We start from the raw sequence: 15,321 nt of genomic DNA, 5'->3' as shown, positions 1-15,321 counted from the left end.
CAGCTGAAGTCCTTGCCTTGAATGCGCTGGGATCCCATATGGAAGCTGGTTCTAATCCCGGCAACCCTGATTCCCATCCAGCTCCCTGCTTGTGGCCTGGGAAGGCAGTCAAGGACATCCTAAAGTCTTAGGACCCTGCACCTGTGTGGGAGACCCAGAAGAAGCTCTGGGCTCCTGGCTTCAGATTGGCTCAGCTCTAGCCATTGCGGCCACTTGGGAAGTGTACCATTGGGTGGAAGATCTTCCTCTCTGTCTCTCCTCCTCTCTGTATATCTGTCTTTCCAATTAAAATTAATAAATCTTTTAAAAGAAAAATTCTGACCCCGTCTCACCATGTGTACTGCTACGACCTGAAACAGCACCATCTCCTCTCACCAGTGTTACTGCCACAGTGCACTGCTTCTCCCCTTCTTCCAGTGCCGCTCCTGAACCTGTTCTCTCCTGAACAGCCGTATTAATCCCACTAAAATGTCAATTGGATAACCCTTCCACTTAAAAGCCTCAATGGTTTTCTAATGTCCTCTAAATAAAAGCCAAAGACTACAGAGTGACTTACTCTAGACAACATTCTACTGAAGCGGAGCTTACTTCACAGCTCCATCTCCTTGCGCTCTCTCCACTCCAAACACAGATTCCCTGTTGTTCCTTAAACATCTGCATTCTTTTCAATGTCCTTTCCCAAATCAGCTATAGGACTTTACCTCTTTAAGGTCCTTTAAAAACTACCTTCTATCTTATCACCCTATCTAAAATATTCCCCCCAGCTTTTACCCCTTTTCCTGTTTTCTTGTCATGTAGCACTATTTACTACATCACGCATTTTACTTCTTATTTTATTGTCTGCCTCCCTTTACCCATGAAGTCACTTATTATTGTTTTGCTCCCTGCTACATCCTCAGTATATACAGAATATGCTTTGTTCAATAAATATATACTGAATAAAGGAATGATCAGTTCTTATAATCAAATCCACTTTTTCATTAATCCAATTCACCCTTCAAGTGGCTCATTCCATCTCTCTACCACCTTACTTCTTAAATTACTAAACCTTATAATTCCATTTCCCCAACTTCTGCCCTTTAGTCATTTAATTTGGCCAACGATTTCACAAATACATTCTCAACAAAGACACCAATATATTGTGCATTTCTAAACTAAACCACCAGTTTTTAAAACCATAAACACTGAAATTTTTTGTTGTTGTTTTCTAGTTTCCCAGATTGAACTGTGCTGCAGGGATAGAGGCAGGAGGGGATGATAGAAGAGAAACACAACACCAGTGCTGATGCCCCACGCTTTTCCTGCATGTTGCTGCTTCTTGCAACTTAGGTTCTAAAAGACATCTGTCCTTGACTACCAGATTCAGATTCTCTTCTTGGTTTTCTTGTACCTTTTTGAACACTGTCCCTCAATGTCTTTTCTTTAACATTTCTTTCTCTTTTTTTGAAAGATTTATTTATTTTTATTGGAAACACATATTTACAAAGAGAAGGAGAGACAGAAACAGTTTCCATCCACTGGTTCACTCTCCAATTGGCCACCATGGCTAGAGATGAGCCAACCCACAGCCAGGAGCCACGAGCCTCTTCTGGATCTCCAACATGGGCGTAGGGTCCCAAGACTTTGGGCCATCTTCTCCTGCCTTCCCAGGCCATAAATAGGGAGCTGGATGGGAAGTGGAGCAGCCTGGATACAAACCAGCACCCATATGGAATGCCAGCATTTGCAGGCAGAGAATTAGCCTGTTGAGCCACCAGGCCAGTCCCTTAACCTTTATCTCTTCTTAACCCTTGATCAATGTTGGTGGCTCCCTATATTCCATTCATCATCTTCTATTATTTTTATCCTTTACCCTTTCCAGAAGGAGTTATACATGCCAGTACTTTCAACCATTGACTCCACATCCCAATACAAGTCTCATTAATTATGGCCAGATTTCTCCAAGCTTTACACCCAAGTTTGCAGCCACAAACAGAATATCTGTACTTACATGATGACTGATGGTTCACTTCAACATGCTCTGAGATGAACTTATTATCTCCCTGCTCCTCTGCCAAATTTGTTCTTCCTTGCCTCTTCCCAGCAATGCTTATAAATATTCATTAACACCTCCTTTCCAAAAATCCAGCTAGCCCTTCCCTTCAGACTGTAATCCAGCATATTGGCTAAATCGGCCCTTTACATTCATTCTACCAATGTACTAGGGCAAGTCCCCATCACCTGCAGGACCACTGCAGATGGCCAATACAAACCCATCGGTACTGCTCACTGTTTGGTTCATTTCTATGATGCTACAGTGATTCCACCAAACCAGCTCATGACCACTTAGGACAGTGAGAGTATAAGGAAAGCTCCTTTGCAATGATTCCCCACATTCTTTAGAAAATCCACCCCTGTACTCAAAAAAAAAGTGACTTATATTTTTTTGTCAAATAAAATGTCAATGGATGAGAGTTAAGAAATTCCAGTAATGGCCAACATCCCCTCTTCTCTCGGAAGAGGGCATGCATAAAAATAGGCAGCATGAACATAAAGGCCTCAAGTGGCTTTCTCCTGTCCCCTCAACCGAGGGCCAACAAAAGCACACTATGGTGGAGCCCCGTCTCTTGGGAGGGATAAGAGGAACTTTGGGGGAAGCTCCAGGTTTGTTATTTTTGTTTTTGCCTCTGTGAACTGGTAGCCACGTGCCTAGTGTGAATATAAAAAGAGCTTAGAATAAAGAGATCTTAGAACAAAGATCTCTAACAAAGGCATTGTAGTACAGACCTGTCCAAGGTCAAAAAAGAAAACATGGTGAGAATGAAATATGGTCATTATCTTTCCTTGTTGTTTGTAACTGTTTTGTCTCTTGCTAGTCAGCACAGAGCAATAGTTCAGGCCAATGCCAAACCATTGAATAGCTTAGAATGTGTGTGGAATTAATATTAGGTTTCTTAAAGAAAACCAGTTAAATCTAGTCAGTAACTATGTATACATGTGCACCTTTGTATCAGGTCCTTTTGCTACCATGTGGTATTACACACCCAATAAAAAAATGCTTGTAACCCTATGTGGTGGACAAAGAAGCCAAGAAGGTATATAAGCAAATGCCCCTCCTTGTTCCAGCATCAGTCTTTTTGGATACAAATCTGACTAAACCTTATGCTGGTATCATCATCATCACCATCACAACTACTTCCTGTCAGTTGTCTTATTGTGAAAGTTGTGCTTCAGGAATAGAGAACAAAAAAACCCAAGTTGAAAAACAATTGTCTTCAAGTTCTTTGCTGCAGCACAGTTCTGAAGACAGTGGAGAAATCTTTCTAGTGATGTGAGTGGGAAAGCGTTCTATATTTAAGACAAGTTGTCACTCTTGTCCCACACTGATACCCTTTCTAAAAAAGTTACTTTAACATCCTACTAATCACTATGAAAAGAACTAAAATTAAGAATTTAAGAATAGAGAAAGGCATAGTGAACAAAAAAACTAAGTTAAAATCCATGAAATTCAAGGAGGGATGAGTGACTATTAACCTCTCTAACTAAAATAATATCTAAGTAGGGCTCGGCAGCATGGCCTGGTGGCTAAGGTCCTCGCCTTGATCCCATATGGCCACCGGTTCTGGTCCCGGCAGCTCCACTTCCTCTCTATCTCTCCTCCTCTCAGTATATCTGACTTTGTAATAAAAATTAAAAAAAAAAATAAATCTTTACAAAAAAAAATAATATCTAAGTAAACGGCCAATGGAATTTTCCTTTTTTTTTTAAGATTTTTTTTTATTGGAAAGGCAGAGTTACAGAGAAAAGAGACAGAGAAAAAGATTTTCCATTCACTGGTTCACTCCGTAAGTGGCCACAACGGCTGAAACTGAAGCCAGGAGCTTTTTCTGGACCTTCCACATCAATGCAGAGTCCCAAGGATTTGTTGCCTTCCCAGGCGACAAACAGGGAGCTGGATGGGAAATGGAGCAGCTGGAACACAAACTGCTGCCTATATGGGATCCCAGAGTTTGCAAGAGGAGGATTGAGCCACAGAGCTATTGTGCTGGACCCAACCAATGGAATTTTCAATCCTGAAGTTTATAATATACTCAGATTAGATATTTGAAATAAACAGGAAAGTAAGGTTCTACAATCCTTGTTTGGTTATATAGTCCAAAGTCCTTCGTGTTTACCATGCTATTTATTAAGATAACATCTTGCTTCAGTGGTCACACTGTCTTCTCTGTTAAATCTCCCTTAGGCACTCTTGTAAAGGCACCTGGGATTGCATTTAGAGGCTACCTCATAAACCAGAATTATTTTCTCACCTGAAGGTCCTTAACCACATCTGTAAAGGCAACCTTTTCTAATAAGGAAAGCAGTCTTAGGTTCTCGGGATTAGACCTGGATGTCTTTGCACTCTATCACAGTGATCACATTGGCCAAAACAAAAGAAAGTAAGCCTACAGAAAAACCTTGAGGATTATTTCTACGTATACCAAAACAAAGCAAGAGAAAAGAGATTAAGCAGAATATTTAACTTAGAGAATATCAGAAGCTAATTTTCTGGTTTATTTCCCTCCTACTCACTGGGCACTTTTTGGGTTTCCTTTCCCTGTCTTTCAATGCAGTTCCTAAAGCATGATTTTGCTGGTGACATACCTCCTTCAGGTGTCTTTCTGTGCATGCGTCTCAGCAACACCATTCTCACTGAAGGTTCAGAGATTCTGACTACCAACTCCGAAATCCTGCCAACAAGAGTCCTGGAGACTGCCACAGTTCTATGTGAAGGATGTGTGGTAATTTTGATGCACAGCTCTTGTGTATTACATAAGGTTGCATAGCATTGTATATTACATAAGGTTGTGGCTCCCTGAAATGTCAAATAAGAACAACCCCTCACACCTCATTTCCTTCATCTGTCTTCATTAAGTATTCCTTCTCTTATTTTACCTTTCCTTTATACTCTCAATTCTACATGCCCCACGTCTTCCTGCACTTGATCTTAGCCAAAAGGCTGAGAAGCAATCCACCTCTCTTCCTAAGGAGTCACAGTAAAAAAAATTTTGCTTTTCATTTTTCCTCTGGTACTAAAATTCTTACAGGTATCACTGAAGTATATCCAATAATTTCACATAGGAGAAAATTACAGTTTGGAATGGATTGTCATAAAATTACAAAGACTGGATTGTTTAATAAAGTATCCTATTTTATACATTAAAACCATATACCTTATTCACAAGTGCTCATAGCAGACTCATAAAAATTTGTCATAGAGGCCAGCTATTGGCCAGTGGCACCTATTGGTAGCTACCATACCACAAGGTTGCCGGCATACCACAAGGTGCCAGTCCAAGTTTCCGATGCTCCACTTCCAATCCAGTTTCCTATTAATATGCTTGGGAAAGCAGAAGGTGATGGCCACATTACACAGGTCCAGGATGGAATTACTGGCTCCTGCCTCCTGGCTTTGGCCTGGCCCAGCCATGGCTGTTGCAGGCATTTGGAAAATAAACCAATAAACAGATAATCAGCTTCTCTCTCTGCCTTTCAAATACATAAATCTTTAAGAAACATTAACCATTTGCTTACCGACAGGGAAACCTCCAAAATCATACAATCATATTATCTAGCCATTATGACATATAAAATTAACAATGAATCACAGACTTAAAATCATTTCTAAGTTAAAAAGTATTACTCTTACATTATAGAGGCAATAAAAATGCAATATTGGACCGCTTGGAGAACTACACCACCACATCTAAAAATTTGTTGGGTCTACTCACAACTATAATTCTCTATAAAAACATTAAGAGTGGATTCAGAAAAACTATCTCAAGTATGGCAGGAAAACTTTACTATCTTTATGTGAGGAAACACATAAATTAATTCTTTAAAAATCCAGTGACAAAGGATGCAAACTATATATAAAGGAAGAATCACATCATGTGAAGAATGTCAAATTTCCTATAATAAAATAAACAAAAACAAAATAAATGTGAATGAGATCATTAAAAAACAGCAAACACCAAAGCTGTGAGAGATGCAGCTGAACAGTAATCATGGGAGCACAAAGGGGCCTTCATTTGGGAATGCAATGTAGCAATAGTAAACAAGAACTTGAGAAAACACAAGTTTAAATCCAGTAGCTTTGCTTCTGCAATTCCATCCTCAGAGTGTAATTCTATGTATGGTGAGAAGTTCCTGCACAAAGACTCTTACTAGAAATGGGAAGAACCTATACATTCAATTGGAGAAATGCTAAATACCACATGACTGATAATTATGCTCACAAGGGCTTGCTGCAAGATGGAAACTACTTGTGCTTCACTGCCCAAAAAAACTGTGTACACAGCATAATGATCATGGCTCCCCATCAGATTGTTTCAAGGTCCTACTCAAGTAAATGTTAAATGACAGAGACATCTCAAATGTAATAAAAAGAAACCAAAGGAAACACATCAAAATCTCACAAGTAGCTCCTTTTTTTCCCCTTCATGTCTTATTTAATGGGCATGTGCTTTATTACTTACATCATCATGGACATAAAGGAACAGTGCACATCCTTCCCGTGAATCCAGAGGAAGTACCAGTTTAGATACGGTGTGTTCTCCCATTGTTCACAGATACTCCAGCAGAGAAACTGCAAGTCTCCATGCGTGTCAGATAACCTCTCCCTTGGCCTCCTCTCTTCCCCATCCCCTCCAGCTCCCAAACCAAAAGAAAATCTCTCTTTGCATCCAGAGTTATTCCCAGCTCACCCTGAGGACGCCGTTCCCAATCTCCGAGCCCGCAGTCCCCTGCTCCCTCTAACTACCCGTGACTCAGCAGAGGTTCTGGGGGAGCAGGTCCCGCTCCAGCACTTCTCAAAGTAGAGAATAAGAGAAATACATGGGACATTAGAACCATAGAGAAAAGGTAGAAATGTTTAGGAAATTCAACACAAAGCCTTTTGAGTAAGCACAATTTATGGATACTAAAGATTCAGACATGTTTCCAGGATATTACAAATTTGTGGCTCAATTTCCTGCTCTAGTGCACATATTTGATGAAAAAGTGCCATCATCCTGCCATGGCAGTGACTCAGTGTGGTAGCTGGTGGCAAAAGACTTGGTCAGCTGGTACTGGAATAAGCGCTGAGCCTGAAGTTTGTACTGAGCCTATTAAATTGCTAGTTAGAAAGGGGTCTGTAGAGGGGCAACCTTATCACCACATGGGAGCTTGTCAGAAATTCAGAATTTTAGGCCCCCGGCAAAGGTCCAGGATAAAACTCTGCCTGTTAACAAGATCCCCAAAGAAGTACATGCACGCTAAAGATTGAAAAGCACTGCCTCAAAACACACATATGCATCACAAAGTTAGTGCCACCACTCTCCCTCACTTCCATCAAACCATCAAGATGTTTGATAGGGCCTGTTGCTGTAGCCTAGCAGCTAAAGTCCTCGCCTTGAATACATCAGGATCCTGTATGGGTGCTGGTTTGTATCCTGGTAGACCCACTCCCCATCCAGCTCCCTGCTTGTAGCCTGGGAAAGCAGTCGAGGATGGCCCAAAGCCTTGGGACCCTACATCCTGTGGGAGACATGGAAGAGGCTCTGGGCTCCCAGCTTCAGATTGGCTCAGCTCCAGCCATTGGTAAAGAGAGACAAGATCTTTAAGCAATGCTGGGATGAAGAAGAGGTTTGTGGCGGCCACCAGCCATTGGGAACTGTTGGGGAGTAAATCAACAGACAGAAGATCTTCCTCTCTGTCTCTCCTCCTCTCTGTATATCTGACTTTGCAATAAAAATAAATAAATATTCTTTAAAAACAAAAAGATGTTTGATCATTCTGCATCATGGGGGATGCCCTTGGTTTTGGCCTCCCTCCAAAATAGTTTAAAACACTAACTCTGTGTAATCTATACAGGTCTTTATCCTTTTATTCTGCACAAGCTAAACCCAGCAACTCAGGACAGTACCAAGTGGGATTATTGTGCATTGCTCTTATTCTCTAGTTTGAGAAGTGCTGCAGCAGTACATGTAGCTCCCTCCAGAACCTCTGCTGAGTCCCAGAGTCCCGAGCAGTTAGAGGGAACAGGGGACTGTGGGCTCAGACATTGGGATCACAGACAGTTGAGAAAACAGCCAAGACCTAACACAAGAGAGAAAATACTCTTAAAATCCAGTTTAGCCAAATAAAAGCAATATCAACCACAGTGATTTGTTAAAACTGTTATTACATGTGCTTTTTACCGTTCGGGGCAATCACAATTAGGGATATCATTTAATGTACATCTCATTACTTTGTAAAGGCTTATTTGACCCCATGATTGGGAGTTCTAATCCATAGTAAGGCTACACTCTGTACCTTGAAAGCATCAGGAGACATGTATAGTCTCTTTGCTCAGGACTTGGAAAAGGTGCCACAGCTTTTTACTATTAAATGTAGGCTTTAGTTTTGGTAAAGAGAGACGAGATCTTTAAGCAATGCTAGGAGGAGGAAGAAGAGGCTTGTGGTGGCCATCAGATTCTACACATCTCTTTGGGTCCAACTGAACAATCCCACCATTGAAAGGGCTTTTTTGTTGTTGTTGTTGTTTGCCTGTTTGTTTGTCCCAGAAGTCAATCATAACTTCCTATAAGGCTTCTCGTGACACTCCCCTTATACTGCTATTGTGACTCCAAGGGAGGCAAAATATGTTGGGAGTCTAGGCTTAACAACTTAACCATAAAGGACAAAATTCCTTCAGGTGAAGTTGATGTTTACTATCAGCAGTGTGACATTGGCCAGGTAAACTCCCACAGCTGTAAGATGCAGAAACCAGTATCTTGAAGTTGTGATGATTATATGAGGCAACACATAAAAACACAACAGCATCTGGCAAAAAAATAGTGTTAGTTATTATTATTAGCATTTTGCAGAATTTTATTTCAGTTAGAGTTGGCTGTATGTAGTATGTCTTCCCCCTAGACCATGAGCAAACTGTTTATAAACCAAGAATTTGGCATAAGGACTGAGAAATAGTAGGCACATAATAATATTTGTCAAATTGGTTTGAAGGTATGCCAGAAAAGAAGAAAGGAAGGGTGCTAGGAATAAACTTCATGTATTTTATGATTTTACCCAGGGCCAAGTTCTGTAGTATTTGTTTTTCTTCCATTAGCAGAGTACACTGTCTCAGACAGCAACCAGGCTGCTATAAAGTAGGGCTGGGGAGATGCCATTTACAGAACCAGATATTCTGTTCCAAGTCAGTGTAGTTGTTCTGTAAGCCATCTGAAATCTCCAATTTGGCTCCTGGCTAAGAAATTATTGGGGGCCCAAGTTCAACCAGAGTTAAGGTGGCCAAATGGAGTGCCCTGGCATGGTGTGGCATCAACTTACAGTATCATCCACCAGAGCCAGTGCTATGGAACAGTGGGTAACGCTGCCACGTGCAGTGCCTGCATCCCAAATAGGACCAGTTTGAGTCCTGGCAGCTCCACTTTTGATCCAGCTCCCTGATGATGTGCCTATGAAAGCTGTGGGAAGAGGCCCATGTAATTGGGATCCTAAACCCACATAGGAGATGCAAATGAAGTTCATGATTCCTGATTTCAGTCTAGCCCAGTCTTGGTTGCAGCCATTTGGGGAAAGATCCAGCAGATGAAAGATTCTCTTTCCCATTTGCTCTCTCTCTCTTTCTGCCTCTCAAACAAATAAATCTTTTTTTAAAATCATCTACTGTGGTGAAATGTATTTTATTTTTTCATTTTTCACTTAGAGGGATGTCTTTCCATAGTGGGCAGACAGCACCAGGTGGTAGTCCTACTGCAAACTTGAAGGCTCCGTTTTAAACTAGCCTCTTGACTCCTGAATGAACATCCGTTAAAATAACACCTATTTAGCACACCAACTACTTACTGAGAACCCATAAAGGAGTTCAAGGTACTAGTGGCTTATAAGAGTCTTCAGGACTTGCACAAGAGACTGATAAGACTCTTCCCCTCCAGGGAAAGCTCAGTGTATCCTCATTTACAGAACATGTCCAAGGGGCTGCCAAATAACATTAGAGACCTGTTGTGGACATGACAGAAAAGTTTATGAAACTGGTGTGCCCAGTGGCGAGGCATGAATGGTGTGCAGCTCTTCCTGAATGCGTACTCAGCTTCTGTCCTGTTCTGGATGGCTTCTGCCACCTAGACAAGCTCTATGGCTGCCTCCTGTGCCTCTAACAAGGTCCAGACCTTCTCCCAGCACTCCACCCACAGTAACAAGGAAGTTGCCATAAGTCTGGAGACTAAAAAGCAACATGTAAATTCAAAGGAAATTTTTTAAAAATTATAATTTTGGTGCAGAGAAAGTTATGTAGAGGGTAGGGACATAAACAAGTATGAGGAGTCCCACTTTATGCACAAATGATGAGATAATGTAGAAATATCCACGACATAACCTCATATAGGCTTAAAGCGCTGCAGGAAGTTTAAACAAGGGAGAAACACCCAAAAGAGGTTTTGGAAGAGTGATAGCAACAGCTGATAAGTTTTGAGCATACAGGAGTATTCGATGACAGACTCTGTTTTAAGAAACCTTATTCTATCCTTACAACAACCCTATAAGGTAGATATTGTTATTTTCTTCATTCAGTAAGTGGTGGGGCCAGAACTCAAGCCTATGTATGTTGGTTCCAGTCTAAAGGGGAAGGAGAAGAACAGACAAGACTCCAAGGCTAGGAAAAGTGCTTTTCAGCTGTCTGAGTGGGAGCAAGGCAATTCCTTTGAGGAACTGAAAGTGGCTCAGTGGGGCCTAGCTGGGGGTGGGAACAGAAGTACAGAGATGACTGGGTTCACCCTGCAGGTTAAAAGAGAAACTAGAAACAGATTTCTGGTCTAAGCTTTTTTTCTTTTTCAAGAGTTTCTCTCTCTCCCCCTTGCAAATCTACAAGAGAGAGAAACCTACTGTGTGCTGGTTCACTACCCAAATGCCCACAGCAACGAGAGTGCACCAGGCCAAACCTAGGAGCCCATAGCACAGTCCAGGTTTTCCACATGGTTGACAGAGACCCAACTACTTTAGCCATCACCCAACTAACTAGCCATTCTGCCTCTCAGAATGTATGCAAACAGGAAGCTAGAATCAAGAGTGCATGTGGCACTTGAACGCAACCACTCTGAGAAGAGATGTGGGAGTCCCAGGCGGCATCTTAGCCACTGTACCAGACCCGTTTAGCCCTGAGCTAAACTTCTGACAGCCAGCTCTGTGATTAAGGTCAGCTACCACCTCAGCTTCAGTCTCTCCTTTTTGCAAAAGGCCATCATAATGATACCTGTTTCCTGGCCACCAAGAGTGTTCTGGAGAGCCAACTGCGAGGAATGCGAACTGCATTAGAGGCCTTCACAGACTCAGCACTATCATTTTCCCAGTAGCCTGAAGGAATTGTAAACCCAGCAACCACAGTGTCAGCTCACCAGAGCGGAGAAGAGCAACAGTGCATGGGGAATGTTAAACCCCGGGGTCCTGCCCCAGCCTGCCTGGATCCACATCTGCCACTTACTATGTGAGGCCAAGGCGAGTTTCCCACTCAGTATATTACTCTCATCATCAGGAAAACAGAGCCTGGTAGCCCCTACCTCCTCAGACCAATGTAAGGAGGAAATAGTACATGTACCAGGCTTAGCATACTTCCCAGCACAGAATACTTAGCAAGCCCTGATGGTTCTCATCACTATAATGATTTAATAAATCTCTTAGATACTCATCTCAGTTCTCTGTGCTCTATGTGGATAAACGTGTGTGCAAATATTAGAAGTTAGCAATGGTACAGAGAAAGGTTTCCTATGCTACGGCTCCCTGGCTGCTACAGCTTCTTCCTGGCTCCCACAGGCTGGCAAGGAGCTGGCTCTCCGTCCTGGCAGAAAATGCCCAAAAGAGGTAAAAGACAGAGACAGCACACCATCTATACACATCACGCTGCTCTCGTAGATTTTAGACAAAATCAAAATGCAGTCAGTGAGATAGGATCTGCTCTTTTTCGGATAGAACTATTCTCTCTCCCTCCACCAGTCCCTGCCCCCGCTCTCACATACACATTCCCCCACACATCTCCAGAAACTGGCAGCCTTTTGCAAGACACCCTCGAGTCCTGTGATGATAATCTCTTACCACACAAACTTCTCTTTCTAATTGGCGCAGAACCAACCACTCTTGCTAATTTCACAACAGGAAAGTATGCAGGAAATCTGAGAACAAAACAAATCTACATACAGAGCCTAGCATCTTCAAACAAACACACACGCTGAGGAATTCAGCCCAGCCTAGAATGGCTCAGGACTTTGCAAGAGGCGGCAGCTCCGTAAAATGCAAAGGGACTGAAAAAGTCTTTTGCCTCTAAAGAACCAGATCTGCATACAAATTAATCATGAATATTCATGAGTTCCTCCAGCTAGCCTAGGAGCCACCGTTGGACTGCAATCCTGGACTCTGCTAACAAAGTTTCCCAAAGGCTTTTCTCTGCCTCTTCTCAAAAGGAAGAGTGTGAGAAAGTTCATTCAGAGCTTTTTGCCCCTTGCTCTTTCAAGTACTTGCTTTGGGTCTGGAATTTTGTTTTTGCTCCCTCCCTCCCCTTTTTTTGTCTTAAAGGATTTGGATCGAATCCGTTGTGGTCTTACCCTTTCTATCTTCCATAAGTAGCAGCTTTGGTTTTCCTCCTGTTTCCTTTTTATTTCAGCCTCTGCTTGCTGTGGTCGGTCTCAGCGAGAGAGGTACTCAAGGAACACAGATATAACAGACCCTGGGGCGTGTGGGAGGGGCTAAATTAGCCGGCCCCGTTTCGGAAGGAACCTCAAACCCTATGTCTTTTTCCATTGACTAGAAAGGACAAATTAGCTGTGTCTTCACGACTCAGTCCCCTTATATTACCGGAAGGCTTCTCCCACTGGTAACATTTTGTATTCCTGAAGAAACTTATGTGCAAAGATCTCTCTGTCCCTTTCTCCCTCTTTCCCTCCCTCCTTGAGCTCTCCTGCTGTCTTTGCTTACCGAAATTCATTTTTCTCCCGTGAAAAAGTCAACTTGGCTGCAAGCAAAAAGCTCTTGATTTCCTGCAAGGATGAAGCCAGGTAACAAAAATCTTGTTACCTGGATACTCACTAGAAAAACTCAAAAGAAGCAAGAGCAGTGCCTCCCGCCTTAGAAAGTCCATCACTTCTGGCACTGAGCATGGAGTCACTTTGAAAGGTTTGCTACAGCTGGCGAGCAACGGGTCATCCAAGCAGTGGGGGCTGCCACGGGCACCCAAAGAGCCGGGTTATTGGTTGGAAGGCAGAGATCCGGAGGAAGCTGTTTGCTGGGAATCTTTGTCTGGCTACCACGGGCAAAAGTCGTCCACCTTTTCCCAACTTTGATTTCCACCCTCTTTTGAAATCAGGACAAGGGCCAAATCTCTGAGAAGAAGGAAGGTGAGTCCTGAAGTCCCAGCTTCTCCCTGCACAAGGCTGTCCGAAACCTTAGCACTGCAGATTGGAAAGGCACCTCAGACCTCCAGTCTGACCCCAGGCTAGATGTGACGGTAAGCCAGGGGCTTCAGTTCACACCGATAGGAGGCTACCCCCACTCCACAGCCCCTTCTCCTGAGTGCGCTCACTAAGTTTCTGTGATGGATGAATTAGTGATTGGGTAGCAGCAGAGAAAGAACATAAATCCAGTGTCCTGCTTCCCTGTTCCTGCATTTTCTATATAGCCTTTCCAGCTTGAGAATTTGCACTCAAAGAATTTTGAATGCTTTAATAAGTCTAGGGCTATACAGCAAGAATTTATCTTGTTAAATAGTTCAGACTTTGCATTTATAATAACAAGTATTTGATACTAAATTAAAATTACAATTGAACCCCTCTCCAGAAGCATTGATCACATCTCACATAATCAAAGTCAATTTGGTAACCGTTCTATTGTGGTAAAATTGTTTTTAAGGGACAGGATGGGATATGTGTAAAAATCAGCCATCTCTATAATGGGCTTATGATTGCTTTTACAATACTATTTCGGTCAAAATTTTGAAAAAAATGATGCCCACAACATGCCCTGTAAACTACAGAATGGAAACCAGAGCATGAAAGCTAGAAAGGAGAAAATAAAGAACAAAGATGATCCACAGTGGATGAGGGGTAGGCAGAACAGACAGGTACATGAACGTACCTTTGAGAACCCTCTCTTCCCCACCCCCAGCATGGGGCACTTCGGCAGTAGCTCTCTGTTTTAAAATTTAAAACAACCATTACTTACAATGTTCCACTTGGATATGCTCAACCATAGGTTACTTACAACAACTTATCCACTGTTTTAATTTCAGCAGAGCAAGAGAGGGATGGAGACTGTCAACAGTTAGCATGTTATAGTACTCAACTTCTGGTTTAACTGGATATGTAAAATCTCATTATATTAATTAAAACTTCATAAAAACCTCTAGTTCATTCAAAGTGAATATTCAATAATAAAAATAGTTTTAGCTCACAATTCATATTACATGAGTCTTTTAGCAGCATTTTATGCTTTTTATGGTAGCATTCTCTGTGCTACAATTTAATCAAATTGTCCAATATACACCCCTGTTCTCAGCATCATGAAAACATCAGACTTAAGCAGACATGGCCTCCTATTTGGAAAAAAAACAATTACAAAAGAGAGGTATTAGTGTGTATGTCTAGAGATCTGATTTTTTAAAATAAATTCAGGTTCTGAACAAAAATTATCAATTTTATTGTTTTTCAATTAGCAAAAAAAAAAGTTTAGTCAGACTCAAGGAGCTGTTAAAAAGGGTAATGTTATTTCTTTTTATTTTAATAATGGAATGATCTTTTTAAATTCTTAATATAACAGAAGTTTCATTTTTCCTTTTCTCACTGTATTAGTTCTTCCCCCTAAGCATATAAAACACTGAAGTAATTCTCATTCCTAAAAATAAATTGTTGATAGGTATAGAATTCAGTTTTGCAAGATAAAAAATTCCCTGTGGATTGATTTCACAAAGTAAGTAAGTAACAGTATTCAGCTGTACAACTGAAATGGTTACCAAATTTCATGTGTAATTTAATTTTTTTTTTACTTAAAAATTTTAAAACCAACAGATCCTTTGTGTCAGCCTCTGCCTCTCCTTTCTTTCCCAGAGAAGCTACTTGAGATCATGGCCTACACTTTGCCTTCCCTTTGTCACCTCCTCATTCCACTTTGCCACCTCCTCATTCCACTGCATGAAACTCCCCAAGATCAAGATCACCAACTGACCTCCAATCAGTGTTTTTTGTGTTTTACCTTCCCTGATTTCTGCAGCATGAGCCATTGTCTGCATTCCTCCTTTTGTGAAAGTTTCCTCGTCTGTGTTCCACGTCCCCTCTCATATCT

General features: G+C 41.7%; 1 protein-coding gene across 2 annotated transcripts in view; it reads right to left on the bottom strand.

The window, feature by feature from the left end:
* The window catches only part of ENTPD1 (ectonucleoside triphosphate diphosphohydrolase 1), a 130,133-nt gene that overhangs the window by 83,416 nt on the left and 31,396 nt on the right, over window positions 1-15,321 (bottom strand). The window contains exon 1 of one of the 2 annotated variants that reach the window (XM_004580020.3): window positions 12,594-12,738. The exons of the other annotated variant lie outside the window; for it this stretch is intronic. Within the exon in view, the coding sequence (XP_004580077.3) occupies window positions 12,594-12,609 (16 nt within the window). The 5' untranslated portion in view covers window positions 12,610-12,738. Of the gene's footprint in view, window positions 1-12,593; window positions 12,739-15,321 lie in introns of those variants that run through there. 2 annotated transcript variants of the gene reach the window in all.

Source organism: Ochotona princeps, chromosome 13 (assembly GCF_030435755.1).
Source record: "Ochotona princeps isolate mOchPri1 chromosome 13, mOchPri1.hap1, whole genome shotgun sequence".
Taxonomy (NCBI): Eukaryota; Metazoa; Chordata; class Mammalia; order Lagomorpha; family Ochotonidae; genus Ochotona; species Ochotona princeps.
This window is presented reverse-complemented; position numbering and strand designations above follow the sequence as displayed.